The sequence below is a fragment of the Arachis ipaensis genome, chromosome B4 (assembly GCF_059453495.1).
Source record: "Arachis ipaensis isolate K30076 ecotype BB chromosome B4, ASM5945349v1, whole genome shotgun sequence".
Classification (NCBI taxonomy): domain Eukaryota; kingdom Viridiplantae; phylum Streptophyta; class Magnoliopsida; order Fabales; family Fabaceae; genus Arachis; species Arachis ipaensis.
Genome location: NC_142439.1, coordinates 76,207,994 through 76,234,984, shown reverse-complemented (window position 1 = coordinate 76,234,984; position 26,991 = coordinate 76,207,994). Strand labels below are relative to the sequence as shown.

The 26,991-nt window shown below is 41.4% G+C and overlaps 2 protein-coding genes across 2 annotated transcripts; one reads left to right on the top strand and one right to left on the bottom strand.

The window, feature by feature from the left end:
• Window positions 1-131: 131 nt before the first annotated feature.
• On the bottom strand, window positions 132-623 carry LOC148568000 (uncharacterized). The gene has a single exon (XM_088484645.1). It carries the CDS (start codon window positions 621-623, stop codon window positions 132-134), a length of 492 nt encoding a protein of 163 aa, XP_088340771.1.
• A 25,470-nt stretch (window positions 624-26,093) lies between these two features.
• LOC148567999 (uncharacterized) lies at window positions 26,094-26,541 on the top strand. The gene is made up of 3 exons (XM_088484644.1): window positions 26,094-26,342; window positions 26,407-26,469; window positions 26,530-26,541. Exons 1-3 carry the CDS (start codon window positions 26,094-26,096, stop codon window positions 26,539-26,541), a joined length of 324 nt encoding a protein of 107 aa, XP_088340770.1.
• Window positions 26,542-26,991: the final 450 nt, after the last annotated feature.

Sequence of the window (26,991 nt, the reverse complement as noted above, 5' to 3'; positions counted from 1 at the left end):
ACAGGATAAGTGTCTCCATCTCCCAGAAATGCATATTTCAGGGAAGATGGTAGTGGCTTGAGCTCGAGCTTTGGAGGTTTATCCTCTTCCTTAGGAGCACTTAAAGTCTCCTATATTTCGTCTGCTACCTCCTACTCGAGCTGGCCATCATAGAAGAAGGCATCTAGCTCTTCCTTGAGTCTCGTAACCATGTGAACTTCTTCCACCAGGGAGTCGATGATGTCAATGATCATGCACTCCTCTGGAGTGTCTGGATGATACATGTCTTTGACAACATTTTGCACATATTCATCCTCATTGACTCTCAGGGTATCAATGAGGGTTCTTCCTGTAGCTAGGAAGGGTCTACCTAGGATAAGAGATTCACTTTTGTGCCCATCCATATCCAATACCACAACGTCAGTGGGAAAAGCAAAGGGTCTAACCCTAACAATCATGTCTTCAACTACGCCTGATGGGAACTTAACAGAACCATCAGTAAGTTGAAGGCATATGTGGGTTGGTTTAACTTCATAAGTCAAGCAGAGTTTCTTTATTAATGAAGCAAGTATTAGGTTGATGCTTGCTCCAAGATCACATAGGGCTGTCCCTATGCAAGCATTCCCTAGAGTGCATAGTATCATAAAGCTTCCAAGATCCTTAAGTTTCTCTGGTAAGCTATTTTGAATGACTACACTGCATTCTTCAGTGAGGAGGACTGTTTCTTCCTCTCTCTAATCCTTCATATGACTTAAAATGTCCTTCATGAACTTAGCATAAGAAGGTATCTGTTCAAGAGCCTCTGCAAAAGGGATCTTCATCTCTAATGTTCTGAGATAATCCGCAAAGCGGACAAACTGTTTATCTTTTTCTACTTGACGGAGTTTCTGAGAGAATGACATCTTGGCCTTATACTCATCAATCTTGATTGATGAAGGCTGAGTGCCTTGTGTATTGGAAGGGGGGTTACTAGCTTGCTTAGGAGGGTGTTGTTATCAGTATGTGAATGACCACCTTTGCTTGGGCATTCAACGCCCTTATTGCTGCCCCCTTCCTGGCGTTCAACGCCAGGGACACTGCCCCCTATTGGGCGTTCAACGCCAGGGGTGAATACCCTATCTTGGCGTTGAATGCCACGATTGTTGCTCCTATTTGGGCGTTCAATGCCAGGGGTGGATACCCCTTCTTGGCGTTGAACGTCAATGACATTCCTCTTTGGGTGTTCAACGCCCTCAGAGATGTCTTAGATTGTAGTCTGATATCCCTCTGTTAGGTTTTCTTCCTTTGATCTCCTGTTGCACTGAGGTTGGGTGCTTAATGATTTCCCGCTCCTCAGTTGAATGGCTTGGCATTCTTTTGTTATCTGCTTAGATAACTGCTGCCTTGTTTGACTCAGCTGGGATTCTACATTCCTGTTGGAAGCCTGAGTTTCTCTCAAAGCCTCTTGCAATTCCAGTAGTTACTGGGCAAGGGCATGTAGTTGCTGAGTCAATGGGCTATCTTATTCTGGAGGGTTAGGTTCAGTAGATATTGCCTTAACCTCTCCTTTCATAGAAGTCTCAGCAGCTGAGTACAGATGCTAGTTAGTTGCAACTGTCTCAATAAGCTCGTGAGCCACCTCAATCGTCTTTCTCATATGTATAGAACCACCACTAGAGTGGTCCAAAGACATCTGGGCCATGTCTGTAAGGCCATAATAGAAGATGTCTAATTGCATCCATTCTGAAAATATTTCAGTGGGACATTTTCTTAACATCCTTCTATACCTTTCCCAGTCATCATGAAGAGACTCACTGTCCTCTTGTTTGAAGCCCTGGATATCCAGTCTTAGCTGAGTCATCTTTCTTGGAGGGAAAAATTGATTTAAAAATTTGTCTACTAGCTGTTTCCATGCTTTCAGGCTAGATTTGGGCTGGTTATCTAACCACCTCTTTGCTTGGTCCTTTACAGCAAAAGAAAAAAGTAATAGTCTGTAGACATCTTGGTCTACCCTCTCCCTGTGTACTGTGTCAGCAATCTATTAGAAATCTGCCAGAAATTCAGTAGGTTCTTCCTGTGGAAGTCTAGAGTACTGGTAGTTCTGCTGCACCAGAGTAATGAGTTGAGGGTTCAGCTCAAAGTTACTTGCTCTGATGGGGGTATGCTAATACTTCTTCCATAGAAGTCAGCCGTAGAGTTTGTAAAAGACTCCAGAGTTCTTCTGAACTCTTCATTCCCATTTGGGTTCATGATGAAGAAAGGTAGGAGAAGTGGAAGAATTAGGGATAAAGATGTAAATTATAATTAAAATATTTTTGTTTTTATTTTATTTAGTTATTTAATTCGAAATTAAAGGTTAATTAACTAAAAAGAATTAAAAATTAATTGATGAATTTCGAAATATAAGAGAGAGAAATAGAAGCAAAATTTTCAAAAATTAGAAGAGAGAAGAATTAGTTAGGAAGTTTTGAAAAAGAAGAAAGAGAAAACAAGTAACTAATTAAGAAAAGATTTTAAAACACGATAAGATAGAAGATTAGAAACGATTTGAATTTAAAATTTAAAATTAGAAAAGATAAGATAGAAATTGAAAAGATTTGAAAAATATTTGAATTTAAAATTTGAAATTAGAAAAGATAAGATAAGAATTTGAAAAGATTTGAAAAAGATTTGATAGAGATAAGATTTGAAATTTAATTTTCTAAAAGATTTGATTTTGAAATTGAATTTTTTTTAATTTGAATTTGAAATAAGATAAGATAAGCTTTTTTAATTTTAAAGAAAGATAAAAAGATAAGATAGTAATTTGAAAAAGATATGATTTTTGAAAAGATTTGAATTTGAAATTTAAAACTAAGATAAGATAAGATAATGATTTTGAAATTGAAATTTGAAAAATTTGTTGTAAATTTCAAAAATTGAGATAAAGATAAGAAAAGATATTTTATTTTTTTGATTTTTGAGTTTAATGAAGAAAGAGAAGAACAACAAAAAGACACCAAACTTCAAATTTTTAGATCTAAGACACCTAGAATTCGAAAATTGCAAAGAAAAACACAAAGAGACACCAAACTTAAAAAATTTTAAGATCAAAACAAGAAGATAAACAAGAACACTTTGAAAATCAAGAAGAACACCAAGAACAAAACTTAAAGAATTTAAAGAAAACAAGAACATGCAAAGGACACCAAACATAAAAATTTTGAAACCCAAAGACACAAATTTCGAAAACTTTAAAAGAAAAGACACAAGAAGACATCAAACTTAAAGATTGACACAATATTCAAACAAAAGATACTATTTTTGAAAATATTTAGAAAAAGGACTCAAGAAATTCGAAAAAGACTCAAACAAGAACAAGAACAAAGACTCAAACAAAAAAAATAAAGATTAATAAAGAAAAGAAAAGATTTTTGAAAATTTTTTTATTTTTTCGAAAAGGAAAATAAAAGACTCAAACAAAATTAAAGACAATACCTAATCTAAGCAACAAGACAATCTGTTAGTTGTCCAAACTCGAACAATCCCCGGCAATGGCTCCAAAAACTTGGTGCGCGGAATTAAACTTCGCACAACTGAACCAGCAAGTGCACTGGGTCGTCCAAGTAATACCTGAGTGATGACGGACAGGCCTTGCTCCCTCTTCTAGAAATATTCTGTGCTCAAAAGCTTGAGGGTTGATGCCTACTATGTCTGCCAAACTCCAACCAATTGCCTTCTTGTGCCTCCTCAGCACACTAAGTAGCTGCTCTTCTTGTTGAGAAGTGAGTTCCCTTATAATGATAACTGGAAACTTCTGTTTGTCTTCAAGGTAAGCATATTTGAGGTGTGGAGGGAGGGGTTTCAATTCTAGCTTCTGCTCATGGTCAGACTCTGGATTGTCTGGAACTGGTGACAATGGTAAAGTACTGTCCTTGTCCTCTGAGAATGTCCCCACACTTGGACCTTGTCCTATGTACTTCTCTTCAAACTCCTCCTGGTGAACTTCAGCCACGGTTTCATCTATGATGTCACACTGAAGGCTAAAATGATCTTCTGGAGGGTGCTTCATAATTCCATTTAGATTGAAGCTTACTACTCGGCCGTCTATTTCAAAAGAGTATGTTCCTGAAAAAGCATCTAATTTGAACTTCGAGGTCTTCAGGAATGGTCTTCCGAGTAGGATTGATGATGGCTTCTCTGAGTCATTTTGGGGCATCTCCAGGATATAAAAATCAATGGGAAATGTGAGCCCCTTAATGCTCACTAATACATCTTCAGCAACTCTAGCCACTGTAATAATGCTTTTATCTGCTAACATAAAACGAGCTGCCGACCTTTTTAAGGGAGGGAGCCTCAAAATATCATATATAGACAAATGCATTATACTCACACATGCTCCTAAATCACACATGCAGTCAGAAAATATCACACCGCCAATAGTACAATTAACCATACATGGACCTGGGTCACTACACTTTTCAGGTAAACCTCCCATTAAAGCAGATATGGAACTTCCTAAAAGAATAGTTTCTAATTCATTAATTTTGTCTTTATGTATACATAAATCTTTTAGAAACTTTGCATATTTAGGTACCTGTTGAATAACATCAAAAAGGGGAACAGTTACCTTAACCTTTTTGAATATTTCTACCATTTTAGGATCAGGTTCCAGCTGCTTCCTAGGCTTCCTTGCATGTTGCGGAAATGGAATAGGAGTGGCGTTTTCTGCAGTGTCTGTGCCCTTTGGTGATTCTTCCTGTGATTGAGCTTCTTCTTTTTTAGCCATGTCTTGTATGTCCTCTTCCTCTTCAACATCTTCTATTTCCACTACCTCTTCAGCTGAGGAGTGTTCTGGTGGGCTTGGCTCCTCCTGATTCCTCTCCTGTAGTGTGGTTCCTGACCTTAGGGTGATGGCATTAATGCCACCCTTTGGATTGGGTAATGATTGAGAGGGGATTCCACTGGAGCTCAAAGGCTGGTTATTGGAGTTATTCATTGATCCAATCTGTGAGACAAGAGCTTGCAAGGTAGAGTTTAGACCATTTAGTGTAGCATAAAGGTTATTTTCCAAGGCCTATTGTCTCCGATTAATAGATTGTAGTAACTCATCATTAGTAGATGAAGAAGGATAAGTAATTTAAGAGGTCTGCTGTTGGGTATTCTATGGTCCTTAGGATTGCCTCAGGTGAGGTGCTCTGTAAGGTTTGTTCTGGTTCTGCTGCCTATTGTTGTTATTATTCCACCTCTGATTTCCATGATTGTCTCCGCCTCCTCTGTTATTGTTTTCCCTCCAATTCTGGTTAGAATTATTCTGCCATCCATGGCTGTAACTGCCACCTTGATTGTATCCTTGGTTGGGGTGGTCATAGAAGTTATGAGTGGCTGCCACAGTGTTGTCTTCCTGCTGGAGCTGTGGACATATATCAGTATAATGGCTATAATTAGCACAGATTCCGCAAACTCTCTGCGGGACTAACTGTTGGCTTTGCTGTGGTGGAGAAGGTTGAGCTTGCTGACTTTGTTGTTGATTCAATTGCATCTGCTTCAGTAAGTTGGTCATTTCACAGATACTCTGAGTTAGAGTAGTAGTCTCTTTGCTAGAGGATACTTTTGCAATAGCTTTTGAACGGCCTTGTTTCTGCCTGTGATTCCGAGTAGATTCAGCTAAGTCGCTGATCAATTGCCATGCCTCATAAGTGGTCTTGTACTTTTTCATAGACCCATTGCTAGCACTTTCCAATGTGGTCTTATCTTGGGGCCTCATGCCCTGTGTGACGTAACCGAGCAACATTATCTTGTCAATCATATGGTGGGGGCATGCTTCCAGAAGGTTGTTGAAGCATTCCCAGTATTCATAGAGAGTCTCGGATTCATCCTGAACAATCATGGAGATGTCTTTCCTCAGTTTATCAGTAACTTTAGCTGGAAAATTTTTTTCCATAAATTCTCTTCTAAGTGTATCCCAGTCAGATACAGTTGCTGCGGGTTGAGTGTAGTACCACTCTCTTGCTTTTCCCTCAAGAGAGAACGGGAAAGCTTTCAGCAAAATAGAAGTTTCATCCGCACCATCACGCCTGACAGTAGAACAGGCTGCTTGGAAATATCTCAGGTGCTTGATAGGCTCTTGAGCAGGTAAGCCATGAAACTTAGGCATCAAGTTTAGCAGTGCAGTCTTTATTTCAAAATCTGTAGCCACCGTTGGGTGATGCACTTGAAATGGTTGCATTGTAAACTCCAGCCTCCTGGATAGTAACTCTCCGAGGTGCTGCCATGTCACCTACACGTAAATCAACCGAATCAGTAGAACGGGGGCTGGTTTCTTCCTCAAATGACGTTTCAGATCCACCTTCAGAGAGGACTAACCGACGCCGAGCTTGCCATATTCATGAAATAGTTCTTTCAATCTCAGGATCAAATACTGGCAAGCTTGGATCAGGAAGTGAACGCGTCATCTAACGAAAGAATCATGCAGCTCATAGTAGAAAAATAAAATAAAATGCAAATAAATAAATTCCAATTAAGAACTTTAGCACTCTATTGCAACTCCCCAGTAACGGTGCCAAAAATTGACTTGGCAGAAATTGGCGAGTTAAGAATTGTTATAAGATATGCGTTGCAAGTATAGTTCTCAACCAACCAGAAATCTGCCTATCAATTTAGAAGGGTTTTCACAAAAATTAAAATTAAAATACTGGGAGTATGAATCCCAGGTCGTCTCCCAACGAGTTTGCAGAAAGGTGTGCTATTTTATTAATCAGATGTTTTCAAAAAAGAATTGAGTTGATGAACAGGAAATTAAATTAGAGAATTTATATAATTTAAATAAAATCCTTGGCTGGGAGTAGATTAGTTGGAAGCCCTATTCTTGTTGGAGTACTCTCAAGATTAATTGATAATCGAGGGTTATTCTGTTTAGTTATCCCTTACTAGGTAAGGGAAAGTCAAACAAGTTGGAATGCTATTTCTATTCACAAGTTCCAATCCGCTTACTTGGAAGGATTGGTGTCAGTGACTAGAGAGCAATCCAACAATAAACCCAATTACAATTTTTCTTTTAAGCATTCCAACTCAAGGTCTTCCCTTCAATCAACTCCCATCCAAGTTATGGAACTACTCGCTCATTGTGAATGTAGGACTCAAAACATAGGAAGGGGAAATATAGAAAGACATGATAAACAGTAATCAAAGAAATCAATTAAAAATAAAAGTAATTCTTGTATTAATAAATTCTAAAAATAATTCAATAATAATTCTAAATAAACAAAGGACATGGAAGAGTAAGAGACAAGTAAAGAGAACGAACTAGAATGACGAAGTCTTGCTGAGGCAATAACTCTTCTCAATATTCCAATGTGAAAAGCAATAAAAATAAAATCCTAAGAACTATGAATGTGTAGAGAGAAAACCCTAGAGGAGGAGTAAAACTAGATCTAAAAACTAAAACTGTGTAGAATAAATTGTTCTCTTTCGTTTCTGCATGTTCCCTGGCTCTAGTCTACTTTTCTGGGCCAAAAACTGGGTCAAAACAAGGCCCAAAATTGCCGCCAGCAAATTCTGCAGATTATGCAGATTGCGTACGTCACGCGATCGCGTCATTCATGCGGACACGTCATTCAGCGTTTGCTTTGCCACACATGCGCGTCATCCACGCCTTCGCATCACTGATGCAGTTTCCAATCCCCGCGGTCGCGTGAGCCATGCGTCCGCGTCTCTGCAATTTCCTCTATATCGCACGGCCGCGTAAGCCATGCGTCCGCGTCACTTCTCGCTGGTCATCTCCTCAATTTCTTGTGTTCCTTTCATTTTTGCAAGCTTCCTTTCCAATATCCAACTCATTCATGCCCTATAAAGCCTGAAACACTTAACACATAAATCACGGCATCGAATGGAATAAAGGAGAATTAAAATACATAATTAAAGTCTCTAGGAAGTAAGTTTTCAACCATAAAGCATTTTTAGGAAGGAATTATAACTGCATGCTTATTTAATGAATAAGTGGGTAAAGAGTTGATAAAACCACACAGTTAAACACAATATAAACCATAAATTAATGGTTTATCAGCGTGGCACGCCAGCTCCAAGAAGTCACTTGGGCGTGCCACTTGATAACCCAGGCGTGGCACGCCAAGCTTGAAGAGCTCACAAATCAATGGGCGTGCCACTTGAACAGCATGGCGTGGCACGCTGGTACAATAATCTAGAGAAGGGGCTGAAGGCAATTGAAGACTGGGCCTGCCACTTGAAGTCAAAGGTGTGGCACACCAACATCTCAACTTCACTTAGGCGTACCACTTGAGCAACCAGGCGTGGTACGCCAATGCACAAAGAGACCAAAAGCAAGGACTGGGCGTGCCACTTGGTATCGAAGGCGTGGCACACCAACCCAAGCATCTCACTATGGCATGCCACTTGAAGGCTAAGGCGTGGCACGCCAACTACTGGAACCAAGACAAGATCATGGGCATGGCACGCCAGCCTTCAGGCGTGGCACGCCAGCCTTCAGGCGTGGCACGCTGGTACAAGTTTCCAGAAAGGATGAAGGAGGTAAATTACATGGGCGTGCCACTTGGTATCGAAGGCGTGGCACCCCACTCACTTTTCTTCACTTGGGCATGCCACTTGAACCCCAAGCGTGGCACGCCAGTGTCATCCAAAGAGCAGAGAAGCATTGGGGCGTGCCACTTGAGTTCGTGGCGTGGCACGCCAAACAGAGGAACCACTCACTCATAAAGGGGCGTGGCACGCCAGACCCTGGGCGTGCCACGCCTGTTCAACTTTCCACAGAAGCCTAGCCAAGCATGGAGCAAGGGCGTGGTATGCCAAACCCTGGGCGTGGCACGCAAGTTCAAGTCTCCAGAGGCAAAGAGAAGTAAGAAAGGCAAAGGGGCATGCCACTTGAGTTCGAAGGCGTGGCACGCAACACAAGAATTCCACTATGGTGTGCCACTTGAGTTCGAAGGCGTGGCATGCCAAGGTTGTTAGAGAGGCGTGTGTGCCACTTGAAGGGCTGCGCGTGGCACGCCAAGCTAAAAGTAAAGAGCATGTGACACGCCACTAGAGCGCCAATCACACGCCAGCAGGGAGATCACGTTTATTGAGTGTTTTCTTTTCCCTCCAAAAATGTAATTTTCCTTTTTAACTTTTGTAATTCTTTTATTTTACTAGGAGTAGTATAAATACCCCCAAGGAATACTGAAGAAGGGGGTTAAGCAGTCAGTTTTAGATCCACTCTTACACTTCACTTTTGAGTACTTTTTGAGCTATGAGTAGCTAACTTCCCTCTCATTGAGAGAGGGAGCTCTGTTGTACTTGATGGATTGATAATAGTGAAATTCTTCTTCTCTTAATCTTCTCTTTGATTTGCTAGAAGGAATTTCGTTCTTCATGCTTAGTGTTTCATGGGAACCTTGGAAAAGGAAACATGCAACCATGCTTGAAATCCCTTCTCACACTAGAGTAGAATCTGGGTTTTAGTGTTTGGATATGTGACATATAATCCTCCCTCTACTTGGACCTATGATGGTGTGTGGTATAATTAGGGACCAAGCATATCTCTCTTCATGAGCAATTAGACCAAGGAATTGGCTATTGATCAAGATCTGAGAGATTGAGTCACCAAGGGATTGGGGCTCAATCAATCATGATTGCTAATAGGTCAATGAGTTGCATGATTGAAGAGGATATAAGCTAGATTTGATCCAAAGAGACAACGTCTCCCAATCTCAATGAATTTCCCCATTCTTATCTATCCCTTTCTTTACAGCTTAATTTTACATTCAGTAATTCCCCATTCCTATTTATATTCAAGCCTTTTATGATTCTGCAATTTACATTCTGTCATTTCTATATCTGCACTTTATCGCTTTTCTTTATATTCTAGTCATTTCTATTTATGTCATTTACAATTCTGCACTTCACAATCTTATTGACTCGCTTGACTAATTCCTCAATTAATTAAAACTGCTCGGATTTGCCAATCTCTGTGGATACGATCCCACTCCACTGTGGGTTATTACTTGACGATAATTTTGGTGCGCTTGCCAAAAGAACTAATTCACCAATTTTTGAATGGGGTGTGAATTGGACTCATCAAGTTTTATGGCACCGTTGCCGGGAATTGGCTTAAATTTGACAGTGATTAAATTGATTGGAGAGCTAGATTAAGCAATTTAAATTTTTTGTTATTTTAATTTCTTTTATTTAGCGCCTTTTATTTTCTTTTATTTTGAGTCTATTTCTTTCTTCTTTGATTATTTTTATTCATCATCCATATTTTCACTCTTCTAACTGTTCGATCAATTGCACCACTTACACTAACAACCACTCTAACAAGAGTAAATTCTTCATTTATTTTCTTTCTTGCTTTTTGCTTTGTTAGTTGTATGACAGGTAGAAGAAGCGGGGCTTCAACTTTCTTTGATTCTGAACCTGAGAGGACCTTCCTTAGTTTAAGGAGGGAAGCAAGAGGGAAGGTAGTTGTTGCTGCTGAGGAAGAGGAGGAGTATTTTGAAATAGACATGGAGGAGAATATGGAGAACCACTATGAAGAAGAAGCTCACAACTATGCCAGAGAAGGCCCAGTAAATCATGATTGGCAAGAAAGGAGAGTCCTAGGCTCCTACATCAACCCAAACCCAGGAAATTGTGGCAGCAGCATCCTAAAGCCAACAATTCATGCCAACAATTTTGAGCTGTAGCCTCAGCTCATCACACTTGTTCAGAATAATTGCTCATATGGAGGAAGTGCCCAAGAAGACCCTAATCAACATCTCAGCACATTCTTGAGGATATGCGATACTGTAAAGTCCAACGGGGTACACCCTGACATCTACAAACTACTCTTGTTCCCTTTCTCACTCAGAGATAAGGCAGCAAAGTGGTTAGAATCATTCCCCAAGAATAGCCTAACTACATGGGAGGAGGTTGTGAACAGATTCCTTGCAAGATTTTACCCTCCACAAAGAATCAACAGGCTGAGAGCTGAGGTGCAAACCTTCAGACAACAAGATGGAGAAACACTATATGAGGCCTGGGAGAGATTCAAAGATCTGACAAGAAGATGCCCACCAGAAATATTCAATGAGTGGGTACAACTACATATCTTTTATGAGGGACTATCCTATAAAGCAAAGAAGGCTGTGGATCATTCTTCAGGAGGCTCACTCAACAAAAAGAAAACCATTGAAAAGGCCATAGAAAACGAGTATTTCTATGCTTCAGAAAGGACCCAGAAGAAGGGAGTGCTAGAACTCAACTCTATAGATGCTTTGTTAGCTCGGAACAAGGCAATTACAGCTCAAATAGTAGCTCTAACCAAGAGGATGGAGGCCAATCAAGCCTCAGTCATTCAAGACCAAACTCCTCAACAAGAAGGAAATGCACCAGAATCTGAAGGTGACTGAAAACAAGCCAATTATGTGAACAATTCATCCAGACCACCATATGACCCACACTCTAAGACTTACAACCCAGGTTGGAAGAACCACCCAAATTTTGGATGGGAAAATCAACAAAATCATAACCAGGACCACAACAAACCTTATTCATCAAATCAGCATTTCAACCACAACCCCAACCATCAAACAGGGAACCAGAGACCCTACCATAACTCACAAAACACATCATACCATAGTAACCAACCCATACACAACAACCTCAATCAAGATGGACCATCCTTAACTATGTAACCATGTGAAATCAAGAGCAACTTTGATAGGATAGAAGCTGCAATAGCACAACTATCATCACAGATCACAGGGGCAGTCTCCACCCTCATGAACAGACAAGCACAAACTGAAAGAAGGATAGACGCTAATCAAGAAGAATACAGGTCAAATCTAAAGAATCAAGACGCAGCAATCTCAAAGTTGGAAGCACAAGTGGGGATTTTATCCAAGCAAATCCCACTTCCCACACACACATTTCCCATTGATACCATGGCTAACCCAAGAGGGGAATGCAAAGCCATTACCCTAAGAAGTGGGAAGGTTGTGGAGGAAGGAACCCCAAGCAAAGACAATCATGAAGAAGTTGCATCAAAATATGGGAACAAGGATAAAGAAGAGATCCCTGCTCCACCTCCACCTAAACCAGTCTTGAAGCCTTATGTGCCAAAAGCACTATACCCACAAAGACTGGAAAAGGATGGGAAGGATGGCCAGTTCTCTAAGTTCATAGAGATCTTCAAGAAGCTCCAAATCAACATACCATTTGCTGAGGCATTAGAACAAATGCCACTCTAAGCCAAATTTTTGAAGGAGCTTATAACCAAAAAGAGGAACTGAGAGGCAAAGAAAACCATAGTATTGACTAAGGAATGCAGCGCCATCATACAGAAGAAGCTACCTCAAAAGCTGAAAGACCCAGGGAGTTTCCAAATCCCCTGCATCATAGGAGATATCACCATTGAGAAAGCTTTGTGTGATTTGGGAGCTAGCATAAATCTTATGTCCCTAACCATGATGAGAATGATGAAGATTGAGGAGGCCAAGCCAACAAGAATGGCACTCCAATTGGTTGACAGAATATTTAAGTTTCCACATGGGGTGGTGGAAGACTTTCTAGTAAAAGTAGGAGAATTCATTTTCCCTGCTGACTTCGTTGTGATGGACATAGAAGAAGAGGCCGACACGTCAATTATCCTAGGAAGACCATTTCTAGCTACTGCTGGAGCCATCGTTGATGTGCAAAAAAGGGAACTAGTCTTGAGGTTGCATGAAGAGAAAATGGTCTTCAATGTCTTCAAAGCAATGAGTTACCCCAAGGAATCCATAGGAGAATGCATGCTGGTAGACACCATGGAACAGATAGTTCAAGAAGTCTTGGAAGAAGAACAATGTGGAGGAACCATTGATTTGGAACAAGCACCAGATGGAGAACCACCACAAGCAACCATGAGAAACCCAATCATGCCAACCACTATAGGCAACAAAGATGCAGAGTCACCAAAAACAGAGCTAAAGGCGTTACCACCCAGGTTGAAATATGCATATTTGGGTGCTAACAACACTCACCCAGTGATCATAAATTCAAGTCTGAGTAAGGAACAATAAGAGGAGCTTATCCAGGTGCTGAGACAACACAAGGATGCCATAGGCTGGACACTTACAGATTTAAAAAGGATCAGTCCTTCAATGTGTATACATAAGATATTACTTGAAGAAGATGCCAAACCTTCAAGACAACAACAAAGGAGGCTGAACCCAACTATGAATGAAGTCGTTCAGAAAGAAGTGTTAAAATTGTGGCAAGTAGGGGTGATCTACCCCATCTCAGACAGCCCTTGGGTAAGCCCGGTGCAAGTAGTTCCTAAGAAGGGAGGGATCACTATTGTGGCAAATGAGAAGAATGAATTGATACCCACAAGGACAGTGACCGGATGGCGTATGTGCATTGGCTACCGGAAACTTAATGAAGCCACCCGGAAGGATCACTTCCCCTTACCTTTCATGGACCAGATGCTTGAAAGATTAGCAGGACATGAGTATTATTGCTTCCTAGATGGGTATTCGGGCTACAATCAAATTGTTGTAGACCCCAAGGATCAGAAAAAAGCTTCATTTACTTGTCCATATGGTGTCTTTGCTTATAGGAGAATGCCCTTTGGATTGTGCAATGCACCTGCAACATTCCAAAGGTGCATGCTCTCCATTTTTTTATACATGATTGAGAAGTTCATAGAAGTATTCATGGACGACTTCTCTGTATTTGGGAACTCATATTCTGATTGCCTATACCATCTTGCTCTTGTGCTAAAAAGGTGTCAAGAAACCAACCTAGTTTTAAACTGGGAGAAGTGCCATTTTATGGTGATTGAAGGGGTGGTTCTTGGTCACAAGATTTCAAAGGATGGCATAGAAGTGGACAAGGCAAAAGTGGAAGTAATTGAAAAATTACCTCCACCTTGCAATGTCAAAGCAATCAGAAGTTTTTTGGGACACGCTGGGTTCTATAGGAGGTTTATCAAAGATTTTTCCATGATTGCAAAACCCCTTAGCAACCTACTTGTCTCAAATACTCCCTTTGTTTTTGATAGAGAGTGTATGGTAGCCTTTGATGAACTCAAAAAGAAACTCTCCTCTGTGCCTATTATAGCACCACCAAGCTGGGATCTTCCCTTTGAACTAATGTGTGATGCATCTGATTTTGCTGTTGGTGCTGTCCTAGGACAGAGGAAAGACAAGCTAGTACATGTTATTTACTATGCTAGCAAGGTTCTTAATGAGAATCAAAAGAACTATACCACCACAGAGAATGAACTTTTAGCCATAGTTTTTGCTTTTGATAAGTTTAGATCATATCTTATTGGCTCAAAAGTAATTGTGTTCACTAATCATGCAGCACTCAAATACTTGCTTACCAAACAAGAATCTAAGCCCAGACTAATAAAGTGGATTCTGCTGCTCCAAGAATTTGATATTGAGATTAAAGATAGGAGTAGAGCAGAGAACAAGGTAGCTGACCACCTCTCAAGGATCCCACAAAAAGAAGAGATGCAGCAAGTAGCAGTCAATGAAAGCTTTCCTGATGAACAATTGATGATGATTCGAGTAGCCCCTTGGTTTGTAGACATAGCTAACTTCAAAGCTATTGGGGAGCTACCAACTAACATCAATAAGCACATGAGGAGGAAGCTAATCAAGGATGCCAAACACTACATCTGGAATGATCCTTATCTGTTTAAAAAGTGTGCTGATGAAACCCTAATAAGGTGTATATCCCATGAAGAAGGGCAAGAAGTGTTATGGCAATGCCATGGATCTGCATATGGAGGTCACTTCAGTGGAGAAAGAACAGCAGCAAAAGTGCTTCAATCCGGATTTTACTGGCCAACAATGTTTAAGGATGCCAAGGAAATGGTGTCAAGGTGTGATGAATGTCAAAGAGCTGGTAATCTAACCAAGAGAAATGAGATGCCACAGTAATACATACTAGAGCTGGAGCTATTTGATGTATGGGGGATTGATTTCATGGGACCCTTTCCAACTTCCTACTCAAATAGCTACATATTGGTGGCTATTGATTATGTCTCAAGGTGGGTAGAGGCCATAGCCACTGCAACAAATGACAACAAGGTTGTGATAAGCTTCTTAAGAAGGAACATCTTCAGCAGATTTGGAGTTCCCAGAGCTCTCATTAGTGATGGAGGGACACACTTCTGCAACAAACAACTCAAGACAGTCCTTCTCAAGTATGGAGTAAAACACAAAGTAGCAACTCGATACCACCCACAGACCAACGGGCAAGCTAAAATTTCCAACAGAGAGCTTAAACGAATTCTTGAAAAAACTGTTGAAAGCTCAGGAAAGGATTGGTCTAAGAAGCTGGATGATGCACTATGGGCCTACAGAACAGCCTATAAGACTCCCATTGGGATGTCTCCATACCAACTGGTATATGGCAAGGCTTGTCACTTACCTGTTGAACTTGAGCATAGAGCATTTTGGGCTCTAAAAATGTTAAACTATGATGAGCAAGCTGTTGGAGAAAAGAGATTAATGCAACTCAATGAGCTAGAGGAGTTTAGAAATCAAGCATATGAGAATGCAAAAATCTACAAAGAGAACACAAAAAGATGGCTTGACCAAAAGATAGCAAGAAGGGAGTTCACTGAAGGACAGAAGGTGTTACTCTACAACTCAAGACTCAAGTTCTTCCCTGGAAAACATAAGTCTCGATGGTCAGGACCTTTCACCATACTCAAGGTGTTTCCCTATGGTCATGTGGAGCTCATGGAGGACAAGACTCAGAGAACTTTTTCTGCCAATGGCCATATACTCAAACACTACTTGGGAGGCTCCTTGGAGGAGTAGAGAGAGAGCTACAAGCTCAGCTAAAGATGAAGGAATGTCAAGCTAATGACAATAAAGAAGCGCTAGTTGGGAGGCACCCCAACACTTTATCCTTTTTGATTTAATTGCTTTTCTTAGAAGTAGTTTAAATTCTGTTGCTTTAGATAGTTTAATTTTCAGTCTCACATTAAGGTTACATTATCAAATTAGGATTAGTTTACAATTGTAGGTTAGAAAGTTTGATATTAGCTTTGGTAGCTAGATTTTCTTTACACTCTTTTATTTTTTTCTATTTTGGAATTGCAACTTGATGAATGCATAACTAATGATGAGTGAATAGGCTGAGAACTAGCTAAATTGCTAAGTTTGGTGTGGCCTCCCACCCACTTAATCTAGGCTTACAAATAATTAATAGTTTAATTTTGAAGAGTAAGCTCGGAGATTAAGTTTGGTGTGGCCACCACCAAGGATCACATAGCAGCCCAAGTCACCCAATTTGAAAGCACTTAATGCTTTGGGTAAAAACATTAACGTGGTTTAATGAGTTCAGAGGAATTGAAATAAAAAAAATAAAAAGATTGGTGTTACTCCATTCTTATGAACACATTAAATACACAATGATGAACCCAATTTATTGAGATGCGAAAGGATTAAGTTTGGTGTCCCAAGGGACACCCATGAGTTGCAATCCAAATCACTCTTGATGAGAAGGAATGTGAAGGGGTTCTTTTGTCATTACTAATGGGTTCAGTTTCAATTTCAGGAGAGATGATGGGGCCGACATGGTAAACAACTCACAAAGCAAGGAAGTCAAAGTGAACTTGCACTTTGGAACTCAACACACGCAGAAGACACTGTGAGAAAAGAGTTAGAGCCTCTTCCCACGCTAGGCGCCACTCCCCAAGTGGGAAAACATTTAACCCTTTTTGTTTCCCACCCTTCGTACCACACCATTCACCCATTATAAAAACCTCACCTCCCCATCTCCTCTCCCACTACAACAATCCCCAATCACACACGAAGAGCATACACCCATTACCTTTCTTTCTCTTTTCATCTTTTTACCAACTCTTTTCCTACTTTCTTTCGTCTTTTTCTTGATTGGGACAATCAAGTCCTAAGTTTGGTGTTGGAGCAAAACCTTGTTTTGCTTACTCTCTTTCTTGCAACCCCCATTTTTTCTACACACTCTCTCAACCTAATGGCACCACCAAAAAGCTCAGCCTCAAAGAAAAGAAAAATCAAGGAACCAACCTCTGGATCTTCAAGCTCTTTCAATGACTATAAGTTCCTCTCCGTATTCAACCAAAATCAATTCTATGGTTGGGTGAGTGAGAGGAAAATCATTCCAGAAGTTGGGTTTCAACTAGGGAGGAATGAGCATTTTGAGATCAACATTGAGATCAACAATAGGGGGTTGGTCACTTCTATGCAACCCACCAAGGAAAGTGGTAGAGAGCTTGGTGAGGGAATTCTATGCTAACGCAGTACCTCAACCAGGGCAACAATATGGCTACATTAGCTATGTAAGGGGAAAGTCCATTGACAACAGCCCCTCTAGCATAGAAAGAATGCTAATAGTGAAGAGGACAAGCTCCACTCGGAGCTATGAAGAAAGAATGAAGCAGCCAGACCCTGGGTTTGAGGAAATTCTGAGTGAAATCTGTGTGACGAATGTGTGTTGGATCAATGATAAGGATGGGATACCCAACCAATTGAGGAGAAGAGATTTGAGCCTCCAAGCTAGTGGGTGGCTAGAATTTGTGAGGAGGTCCCTAATCCCCACATCCAACACTTCATAGGTGACCAAGGAGAGAGCTGTGCTCATCTACAGCATCATGAAAGGAGAGAATGTCAACGTGGGGGAAATGATCGCCAACAACATCAACAAAGTGCTGAAAAGCACCAGTGACAACACAAGGCTGGCATTCCCCAGCATCATACAGAGGCTATGTGATGAGGCTGGAGTTGAGAAGATCATTAATGAAGTACTTGTGAAGCAAGACAAATTCATAACTGCCAAAAAGATGGCCAAGGTGGTAGCTGTTCACCCACTCAACCGGGCCAGGGAATGAAGAGCTCATGCTCAGGAACCACAACAACAACAAGAAGAGGAAGAGGCAGAAGAGCAACCTCATTTCCTGGTACTTCAACCACCACCACACTACCAATATCAGCAATTTCCAGAGGGATTCAACTGGGAGCAACTGCAAAGAGATGTACACCAGATGAAGGGAGACCTACACCACTTGAGGAAAGATGTCAATCAACTCAGGGAGACTCAGCAACAACAATAGAGCCAAGTCAACCAAAATATTCAACAACTCCAAGGGAATTGGGAGCATATGAGAAAGGCACAGCAAGACCAATATGACTGGGGAGAGGTGCAAAGTGCACTGGACAAAATAGTAGAGCAAGGCAAGTGGCAACAGAGGAACTTGGCTGAATTCAGAAATCTCTATGATTCCAGGACCATATCCAGGAGGCAGTATGACATCAATACACAAGCGAAGCTGAATCACTTGTGTAACACTGTGGCCACTCGAACCCAGGATACCCAACTTTCATGCAAGGAATGGAATAGCTAAGTGCAAGACAAGAGGAAATCCTAGCCAAACATAAGGAAGATGAAAGGAATTATTTGAGGATGGCAGGATTTTGGAAGCCCAAGGATGCCAAAGCACAAGAAGGTTCCTCCAAGCTAGGTGAAGGTGGCTCTTTCCCTTCCAAGAAGAAGGACAAAGGGAAGGGGCCAATGAACTAAAGATGAAGCTGCTCAAGGTTGTTGAGTCCCATGGTTGACACTTTCTAATTTCTGAATCCCTGTTTTAAGCTTTTGTTTGATTTACTCTTTGAATAAATAATCATGCTAGGATAGTTTAGGTTTTATGCTTAATTTTAATTCCTGTTTAAAGTCTTTATGAGTTTTTTTTTACAAGAAAGAAAATGCCATGTATTTCAAGTCATCTCTTCAACATAAATAAAAGTATAGCTTGTCTCCATAAGAGTTACTGTGAGTTGTGCAAAAACAATAAGAGATACCAAGGCCAAGAGAGATCATCAAACAAACTAAGAAATAAGAAACTAAGTGTAGGACCTTGGATGAACTAAGAAGAAAATGAGTCATGGAAGAGCAACTAATCCTAGAAGGTACAACAAGGGAAGGTTAAGGGGTGTTCTTTGAGTATCCATAGAACCAAGAAGTAGTAAGCAATAAAGGTCCAAGGCTCTGAGCATCTACTATTGGGATGGAAAAAGAAACATTAAAAAGCTCAAAAAGAAATAAAGATCTTAGTAGATGCTTGTGGTGAAGATGTGCCAAGAAGAGACCTGGGCAAGTAAATTCTTAGGGGTGTCTCAACACCTAGTACCCTAAAACCAACTGGTTTGGGAGTGCTAATTGAAAGCCTAATTAAAGGGTTGTCTTGAGACAAAACACTTAGAGTCGTGGTCAAGAAATCAAAATAACTCTTACTACTTCAAGGTGACAATCAATAGAAAGGACCCCTAAAGCCTATACCTGAAAGAACCCTCAAGGATCCAAGAGTTTTTCATGACATTAAATCATTCATACATGTGGTGAACACTTAGTCTTATTCTTAGTTGTATTGAAATCACTCAAAGCCAAAGCCTCAAGTTATAAAGGCTTACTCACATTGATTTGCTTGGGACAAGCAAAGCTTAAATTTGGTGTTGTGATGACTTGCATCATCTACCCTTCTTTCTTGCATATAGAAGACTATAAAAGAGCATAAATCTCATTTGATCAGTACAATTCATGCATTATTTGATGAATATCATGGTACACTATTTTGAGATGAGTTGTGCTGAATTTCAGGTGAAAAGGCATCAAAAATGGGTAGAAGACAAACAAGAAGCTGGGCATGTGAAACTTGCGTGCCACTTGGGAGAAAACGCCACAAAAATGCACTGGCATGGCATGCCAGGAGCTAGGCGTGGCATGCCAATACTAAATTCCAGAGGGGAGATCCAAGCATGCATGTGGGCGTGGCACGCCAAGGACTGGGCGTGGCACGCTAATACATTTTTCCAGAGGACTATAATGGAGGACACAAAAGGGGCGTGGCATGCCAGGCTGGGCGTGGTATGCCTGACCCATCAACTACTATGGGCGTGCCACTTGAGCGAAGGGGCGTGGCACGCCAACTCACCATTTCAAGAAGAACCTCCACTATGGCGTGCCACTTGGTGTCGAAGGCGTGGCACGCCAGCTCCAAGAAGTCACTTGGGCGTGCCACTTGAGAACCCAGGCGTGGCATGCCAAGCTTGAAGAGCTCACAAATCCATGGGCGTGCCACTTGAACAGTATGGCGTGGCACGTTGGTACAATAATCTAGAGAAGGGGCTGAAGGCAATTGAAGACTGGGCATGCCACTTGAAGTCGAAGGTGTGGCACGCCAACCTCTCAACCTCACTTAGGCGTGCCACTTGAGCAACCAGGCGTGGCACGCCAATGCACAAATAGACCAAAAGCAAGGACTGGGCGTGCCACTTGGTATCGAAGGCGTAGCACCCCAACCCAAGCATCTCACTATGGCGTGCCACTTGAAGGCTGAGGCGTGGCACACCAACTACTAGAACCAAGATAAGATCATGGGCGTGGCACGCCAGCCTTCAGGCGTGGCACTCTTGTACAAGTTTCCAGAAAGGATGAAGGAGGTCAATTACATGGGCGTGCCACTTGGTATCGAAGGCGTGGCACGCCACTCACTTTTCTTCACTTGGGCGTGCCACTTGAACCCCAAGCATGGCACGCCAGTGTCATCCAGAGAGCAGAGAAGCATTGGGGCGTGCCACTTGAGTTTGTGGCGTGGCACGCCAAACAGAGGAACCACTCACTCATAAAGGGGCGTGCCACTCCAGTTCAACTTTCCAGAGAAGCCTAGCCAAGCCTGGAGCAAGGGCGTGGCACGCCAGACCCTGGGCGTGGCACGCTAGTTCAAGTCTGCAGAGGCAAAGAGAAGTAAGAAAGGCAAAGGGGCGTGCCACTTGAGTTTGAAGGCATGGCACGCCAACACAAGAATTCCACTATGGCGTGCCACTTGAGTTCGAAGGCGTGGCACGCCAAGGTTGTTTGAGAGACGAGCGTGCCACTTGAAGGGCTAGGCGTGGCACGCCAAGCTAAAAGTGAAGAGCACGTGACACGCCACTAGAGCGCCAATCACACGCCAGCTGGGAGATCACGCTTATTGAGTGTTTTCTTTTCCCTCCAAAAATGTAATTTTCCTTTTTCGCTTTTGTAATTCTTTTATTTTACTAGGAGTAGTATAAATATTCCCAAGGAGTACTGAAGAAGGGGGTTAAGTAATTAGTTTTAGATCCATTCTTACACTTCACTTTTGAGTACTTTTTGAGCTATGAGTAGCTAACTTCCCTCTCATTGAGAGAGGGAGCTCTGTTGTACTTGATGGATTGATAATAGTGAAATTCTTCTTCTCTTCATCTTCTCTATGATTTGCTAGAAGGAATTTCGTTCTTAATGCTTAGTGTTCAATTATCTTGGAAAAGAGATTGAATACAATTGGGTTTCATGGGAACTTTGGAAAAGGAAACATTAAACCATTCTTGAAATCCCTTCTCACACAAGAGTAGAATCTGGGTTTTGGTGTTTGGATATGTGACATATAATCCTCCCTCTACTTGGACCTATGATGGTGTATGGTATAATTAGGGACCAAGCATATCTCTCTTCATGAGCAATTAGACCAAGGAATTGGCTATTGATCAAGATCTGAGAGATTGAGTCACCAAGGGATTGGGGCTCAATCAATCATGATTGCCAAGAGGTCAATGAGTTGTATGATTGTTGAGGATATAAGCTATATTTGATCCAAAGAGACAACATCTCCCAATCTCAATGAATTTCCCCATTCTTATTTATCCTTTTCTTTACAGCTTAATTTTACGTTCAGTAATTCCCCATTCCCATTTACATTCAAGCCTTTTATGATTCTGCAATTTACATTCTGTCATTTCCATTTCTGCACTTTATCGCTTTTCTTTATATTCTAGTCATTTCCATTTATGTCATTTACAATTCTGAACTTCACAATCTTATTGATTCGCTTGACTAATTCCTCAATTAATTAAAACTGCTCGGATTTGCGAATCTCTATGGATACGATCCCACTCCACTGTGGGTTATTACTTGACGATAATTTTGGCGCGCTTGCCAAAAGAACTAATTCACCAATTTTTGAATGGGGTGTGAATTGGACTCATCAATTACCAAGTGACACTATTCCCAATCCCAAAGAAGAATGCAAAGCAATCCAATTAAGGAGTGGAAGAACCTTGGTAAATGACAAAGAAACTAACAAGAGGCCAGCTGAGAATGATATTGGCAGCAAGAAGCAAGTAGGAGAAAAAGACAAGCAAGACCAAGAGAAGGCCAAGGAAGAGGAACAGCCACTAGTTTCAAAGAAGGGAAAGCAGGATGTCACTCCAAATGGCTGACAGATCACTCAAGATACCAAATGGAGTTGTAGAAAATTTATTGGTAAAGATCGGAGGATTTATCTTTCCTGCTGACTTTGTCATCTTTGATATGGAGGAAGAAGGACACAACACAATCATCTTGGGGAGGCCCTTTCTAGCCACAGCAAAGGCTATAATTGATGTAGAGAAAGGTGAGATGACACTCAGAGTGCATGATGAAAATATGATCATCAATATCTTTAAAGCCATGCAATATCCCCCTGAGAAAGAAGAGCATATGAGAGTGGAAATGGTGGAAGAAGTAGAGAGGGGGTTACTTGAGGCCAACAACCAGAAGGAACAAGAAGTGGAAACAGAAGTAGAACAAGATTTAATAAGAGAGGAAGTAGTAGAAATCTCCTTTGAAGGCAAGAAAGAGGAGAAGTCAAAACAAGAGTTAAAGCCTCTTCTCCCTCATCTCAAGTATGTATTTCTTGGGGAAGCAGAAGCTCTGCCAGTGATCATAAATTCTACCAGAGAAGATTAAATCCCACAATAAAAGAAGTTATCCAGAAAGAAGTGATGAAACTATGGAATGCTAGGATAATCTTTCCAATCTCTAATAGCCCATGGGTAAGTCCCGTTCAGGTTGTGCCAAAGAAGGGAGGAATGACAGTCATTTCCAATGAGAAGAATGAGTTAATCCCACAAGGACAGTGACTGGATGGAGGATTTGCATAGATTATAGAATACTGAATGATGCTATAAGAAAAGATCATTTTCCTCTCCCATTCATCGACCAGATGCTGGAAAGATTGGCTGGCCATGCATACTATTGCTTCCTGGACGGGTATTCTGGGTACAATCAAATAGTGGTGGATCCCAAGGATCAAGAAAAGACTTCCTTCACCTGCCCATTTAGAGTATTTGCTTACAGAAGGATGCCCTTTGGGCTGTGCAATGCCCCCGCAACTTTTCAAAGGTGTATGCTTTCTATATTTTCTAACATGGTGGAAAAATTTTTAGAGGTCTTCATGGATGATTTTTCTGTCTTTGGCAATTCATTTAACACCTGCTTGCACCATTTAATTCTTGTTTTGAAAAGATGCCAAGAAACTAATCTGGTATTGAATTGGGAGAAATGCCATTTCATGGTTCCTGAAGGGATAGTTCTTGGGCATAAGGTTTCAAGCAAAGGTATAGAAGTTGACAAAGCAAAAATAGAAATCATTGAAAAGCTTCCTATATCTGTTAATGTGAAAGCAGTAAGAAGTTTTCTTGGACATGCTGGTTTTTACAGGAGATTCATCAAAGATTTTTCAAAAATAGCAAAACCACTAAGCAATTTGCTAGTGATTGATAATCCTTTCATCTTTGATGACAATTGCAAGCATGCCTTTGAAACTTTAAAAAGAAAACTCATTACAGCACCAATCATCACACTCCTAGATTGGGAATTGCCTTTTGACCTTATATGTGATGCAAGTGACTTTGTAATTCGTGCTGTATTGGGGCAAAAGAAAGACAAGCTGCATCATGTTATATACTATGCTAGCAAGGTGTTGAATGAAGCACAGAAAAATTATACCACCACCGAGAAAGAGCTCTTGGCAATTGTATATGCATTTGATAAATTTAGACAATACTTGATTGGTTCAAAGGTTATAGTATATACTAATCATGCTGCTCTCAAGTATCTCATGTCTAAATAGGATTCAAAGCCAAGGCTTATTAGGTGGGTGTTGCTGCTACAAGAATTTGACATCGAAGTGAGAGATAGGAAAGGGAATGAGAACCAAGTGGCAGACCATTTGTCAAGACTATCACAAAAAGCTAACCAGGCTTCACATCCAGTGAACGAAAGCTTTCCAGATGAACACCTTTTACAAATCCAACAAGCTCCCTGGTTTGCAGATATTGCAAACTACAAGGTTGGAAGGAAGATTCCCCAAGAATTCACCAAGCAACAAGTGAAGAAGCTGCTCAATGAGGCCAAGAAATTCTTATGGGATGAACCATTCTTATTTAGGAGGTGTCCAGATGGAATGATTAGGAAATGTGTTCCTAAGAGTGAGATGAGAGACATACTATGGCATTGTCATGGTTCAGCTTATGGTGGACATTTTGGGCCAGAAAGAACAGCAGCCAAAGTACTTTAAAGCAGATTTTATTGGCCAACCATATTCAAGGATGCTAGAGAGTTTGTTCATCAATGCAATGAGTGCCAGAGAGCTAGAGGATTAACAAGAAGGAATGAGATACCTCAGAACTACATCTTGGAGGTAGAACTCTTTGATCTTTGGGGCATAGATTTTATGGGCCCTTTTTCACCTTCATATTCTTTTAAATACATACTTGTGGCAGTAGAGTATGTCTCAAAGTGGATGGAAGCCATGGCAACAACCAACTGTGATGCACAAATTGTCCTTTAATTCCTTAAGAAGCATATTTTTACTAGATATGGAGTGCCTAAGTGTCTTGTCAGTGATGGTGGTAGTCATTTTTGCAACAAACGGATGGAGAAACTACTTCACAAATACGGGGTGATGCACAAAGTAGCTACACCATATCACCCACAGACCAATGGCCAAGCAGAGCTTGTAAATAGGGAGTTGAAGAGGATTTTGGAGAAAACAGTGGGGAACACAAGAAAGGATTGGGCCAGAAAATTAGAAGATGCTCTCTGGGCATATAGAACAGCATTCAAAACTCCTATTGGAAAGTCTCCTTTTCAGTTGCAATATGGAAAGTGTTCATACCCTGGGTCGAGCTGTCCGACCCGGGTTGCTTAACGACAAGTCGACCGACCTCTTTAGGTCAGGACAATCCGATCTCTTCTCAAAGAGCTCGGCCAAATCACCGGGAAAAGCCTAAAAAGGGCCCAATAGAGGAACACACCCTAAATCCTAAGGCAGTCCAAGCCTATAGAGATAAGGGTAGTTTTCCTTGAAGATAAGATGACCTCACTCAAAGATAAGATAAGATAAAATAACTATCTTATCTCCAGAAAGGTCACTCCACACCATTATAAATACACTGGAGCATCCAGGTATAACTCATGCTCTGATTCTACAAAATACCTGTTAAATACCCTTGCTAACTTAAGCATCAGAGTCTCTTATAGGTACCACCACCCTCCGGTGACAAAGGACCAGTAGCATAGCCAGTCCAACAAGTCGGACACGGCTGCTCTGGCCGCCACCCACCAGCCGGACACGTCAGTTCCGACCAGTCACTACAAGAAAAATACCCATTCAGCCACACTTTTTTTAAGCTACATTTGAAAAGAATAGGCTACGCTTTTCTCCGTGTTGCCTTTTTATAAGAGAAAATGATACACAAATGCGGCATCATTTAAAAAGCGTAGCCTTAGGTATTATAGAAATCACTTATAAAGCGTAGCCGTAGGTTGATATCTATGGGTTCACTTTTCGTATCAAAGAGACCGCTTTTAAAAAGTAACTTATTTATTATGTTTTGGGTGCATTTTAAAAGTGATGCCTAATGTATGTATGACAAATCCCTAACACTTAGTAAATTTTTTGTTCCCCTTTTAATTTCCTCCAGAAGAACACACACCCACGAGCCACTTTGCGCATAGCAAACCCTCTTCCCTCCAGAAGCACACCCTTTCGCCATTCTCACCTTCGCACATAACCCTCACCTTCGCCAACCCTTTCGCACACAACACACCCTCAAATAAAGTCAGCAAAAATTTACCCTCACCCAGTCACCCTCACTCACGCGACATACACCCTCATCCTCACTCCACCCATACACGAAAGAGGGAAGAAATCTGAAAGGGAGAACGGGAAGAAGAAGAAAAGTGAGGGAAGGAAGGAAAGGACGACGCCGGCTAAGGCTCCGCCACCGTCGTTGTCGAGCGCTAGTGAGAGAGAGAGCTCGAGGAAAAGAGAAAACGCGATGGAGGAGAGAAGAATGGGGTGCTCCGTCGCCACTGAAGCTCCATCGCCGTTGCTAGGGCTTGTTGCCATCGCCGTTCTGCCATCGTCGGGCTGCTGTGCTGCCGCCGAGGAGCTCGAAGGGATGTCTCGCCGCCGTCGTGCTTTGTCACCAAGCTGTTGCGTTGCCACTCATCTCTTCTTCACCGTCGCCGCTCATCTCTTCTTCACCGTCGCCTCTCATCACCAGCATCGTATCCTCTGTTACCAGGTAAAATTTTCTGTTCTGTATCCTCCATTTCTCGCTCATTCTCTAACTCGCTCTCACTTTTCAGTTCGAAAGTGGGTATGGTTTTGATAGTGATGATGAATTGCAACGGCTAATTAAGATAGAGAAGGTATGTATCAATCTTCAATTGGTTCTGTGAATTTTTGGGGGTTTTGGGTTCGAATTTTAGGTTTTCAATTAGTTTAGCATCTTAAGGAAAAATTAGTGAAAAGAACAGGTTTTACACTGAAATATTTTGATTTATGTCTTAAGAACCCGACATCCCCACAATTACTTTTACTAAAGTGGACGCAACTGGCATCATCTCAGGATACGACGATCCCATGGTCATCACTATCATATTGGCTAACGCAAATCTCCACCACACACTGGTAGACCAGGGAAGCTCTGCCGACATCTTGTACAAAACTGCCTTCGACAAACTCGGCTTAGAAGAAAAAGAACTCAGAGCATATCCGAACAGCCTGTTCGGGCTGGGAAACACCCCAATCCAACCACTGGGGTACATCTCACTACACACGACCTTTGGAAAAGGAAACCAGTCAAGGACGCTCAAAATAGATTACATCGTGGTCGACGTGAGTTCATCCTACAATGCCTTAATAGGTCGGACAACATTAAATCAGCTCGG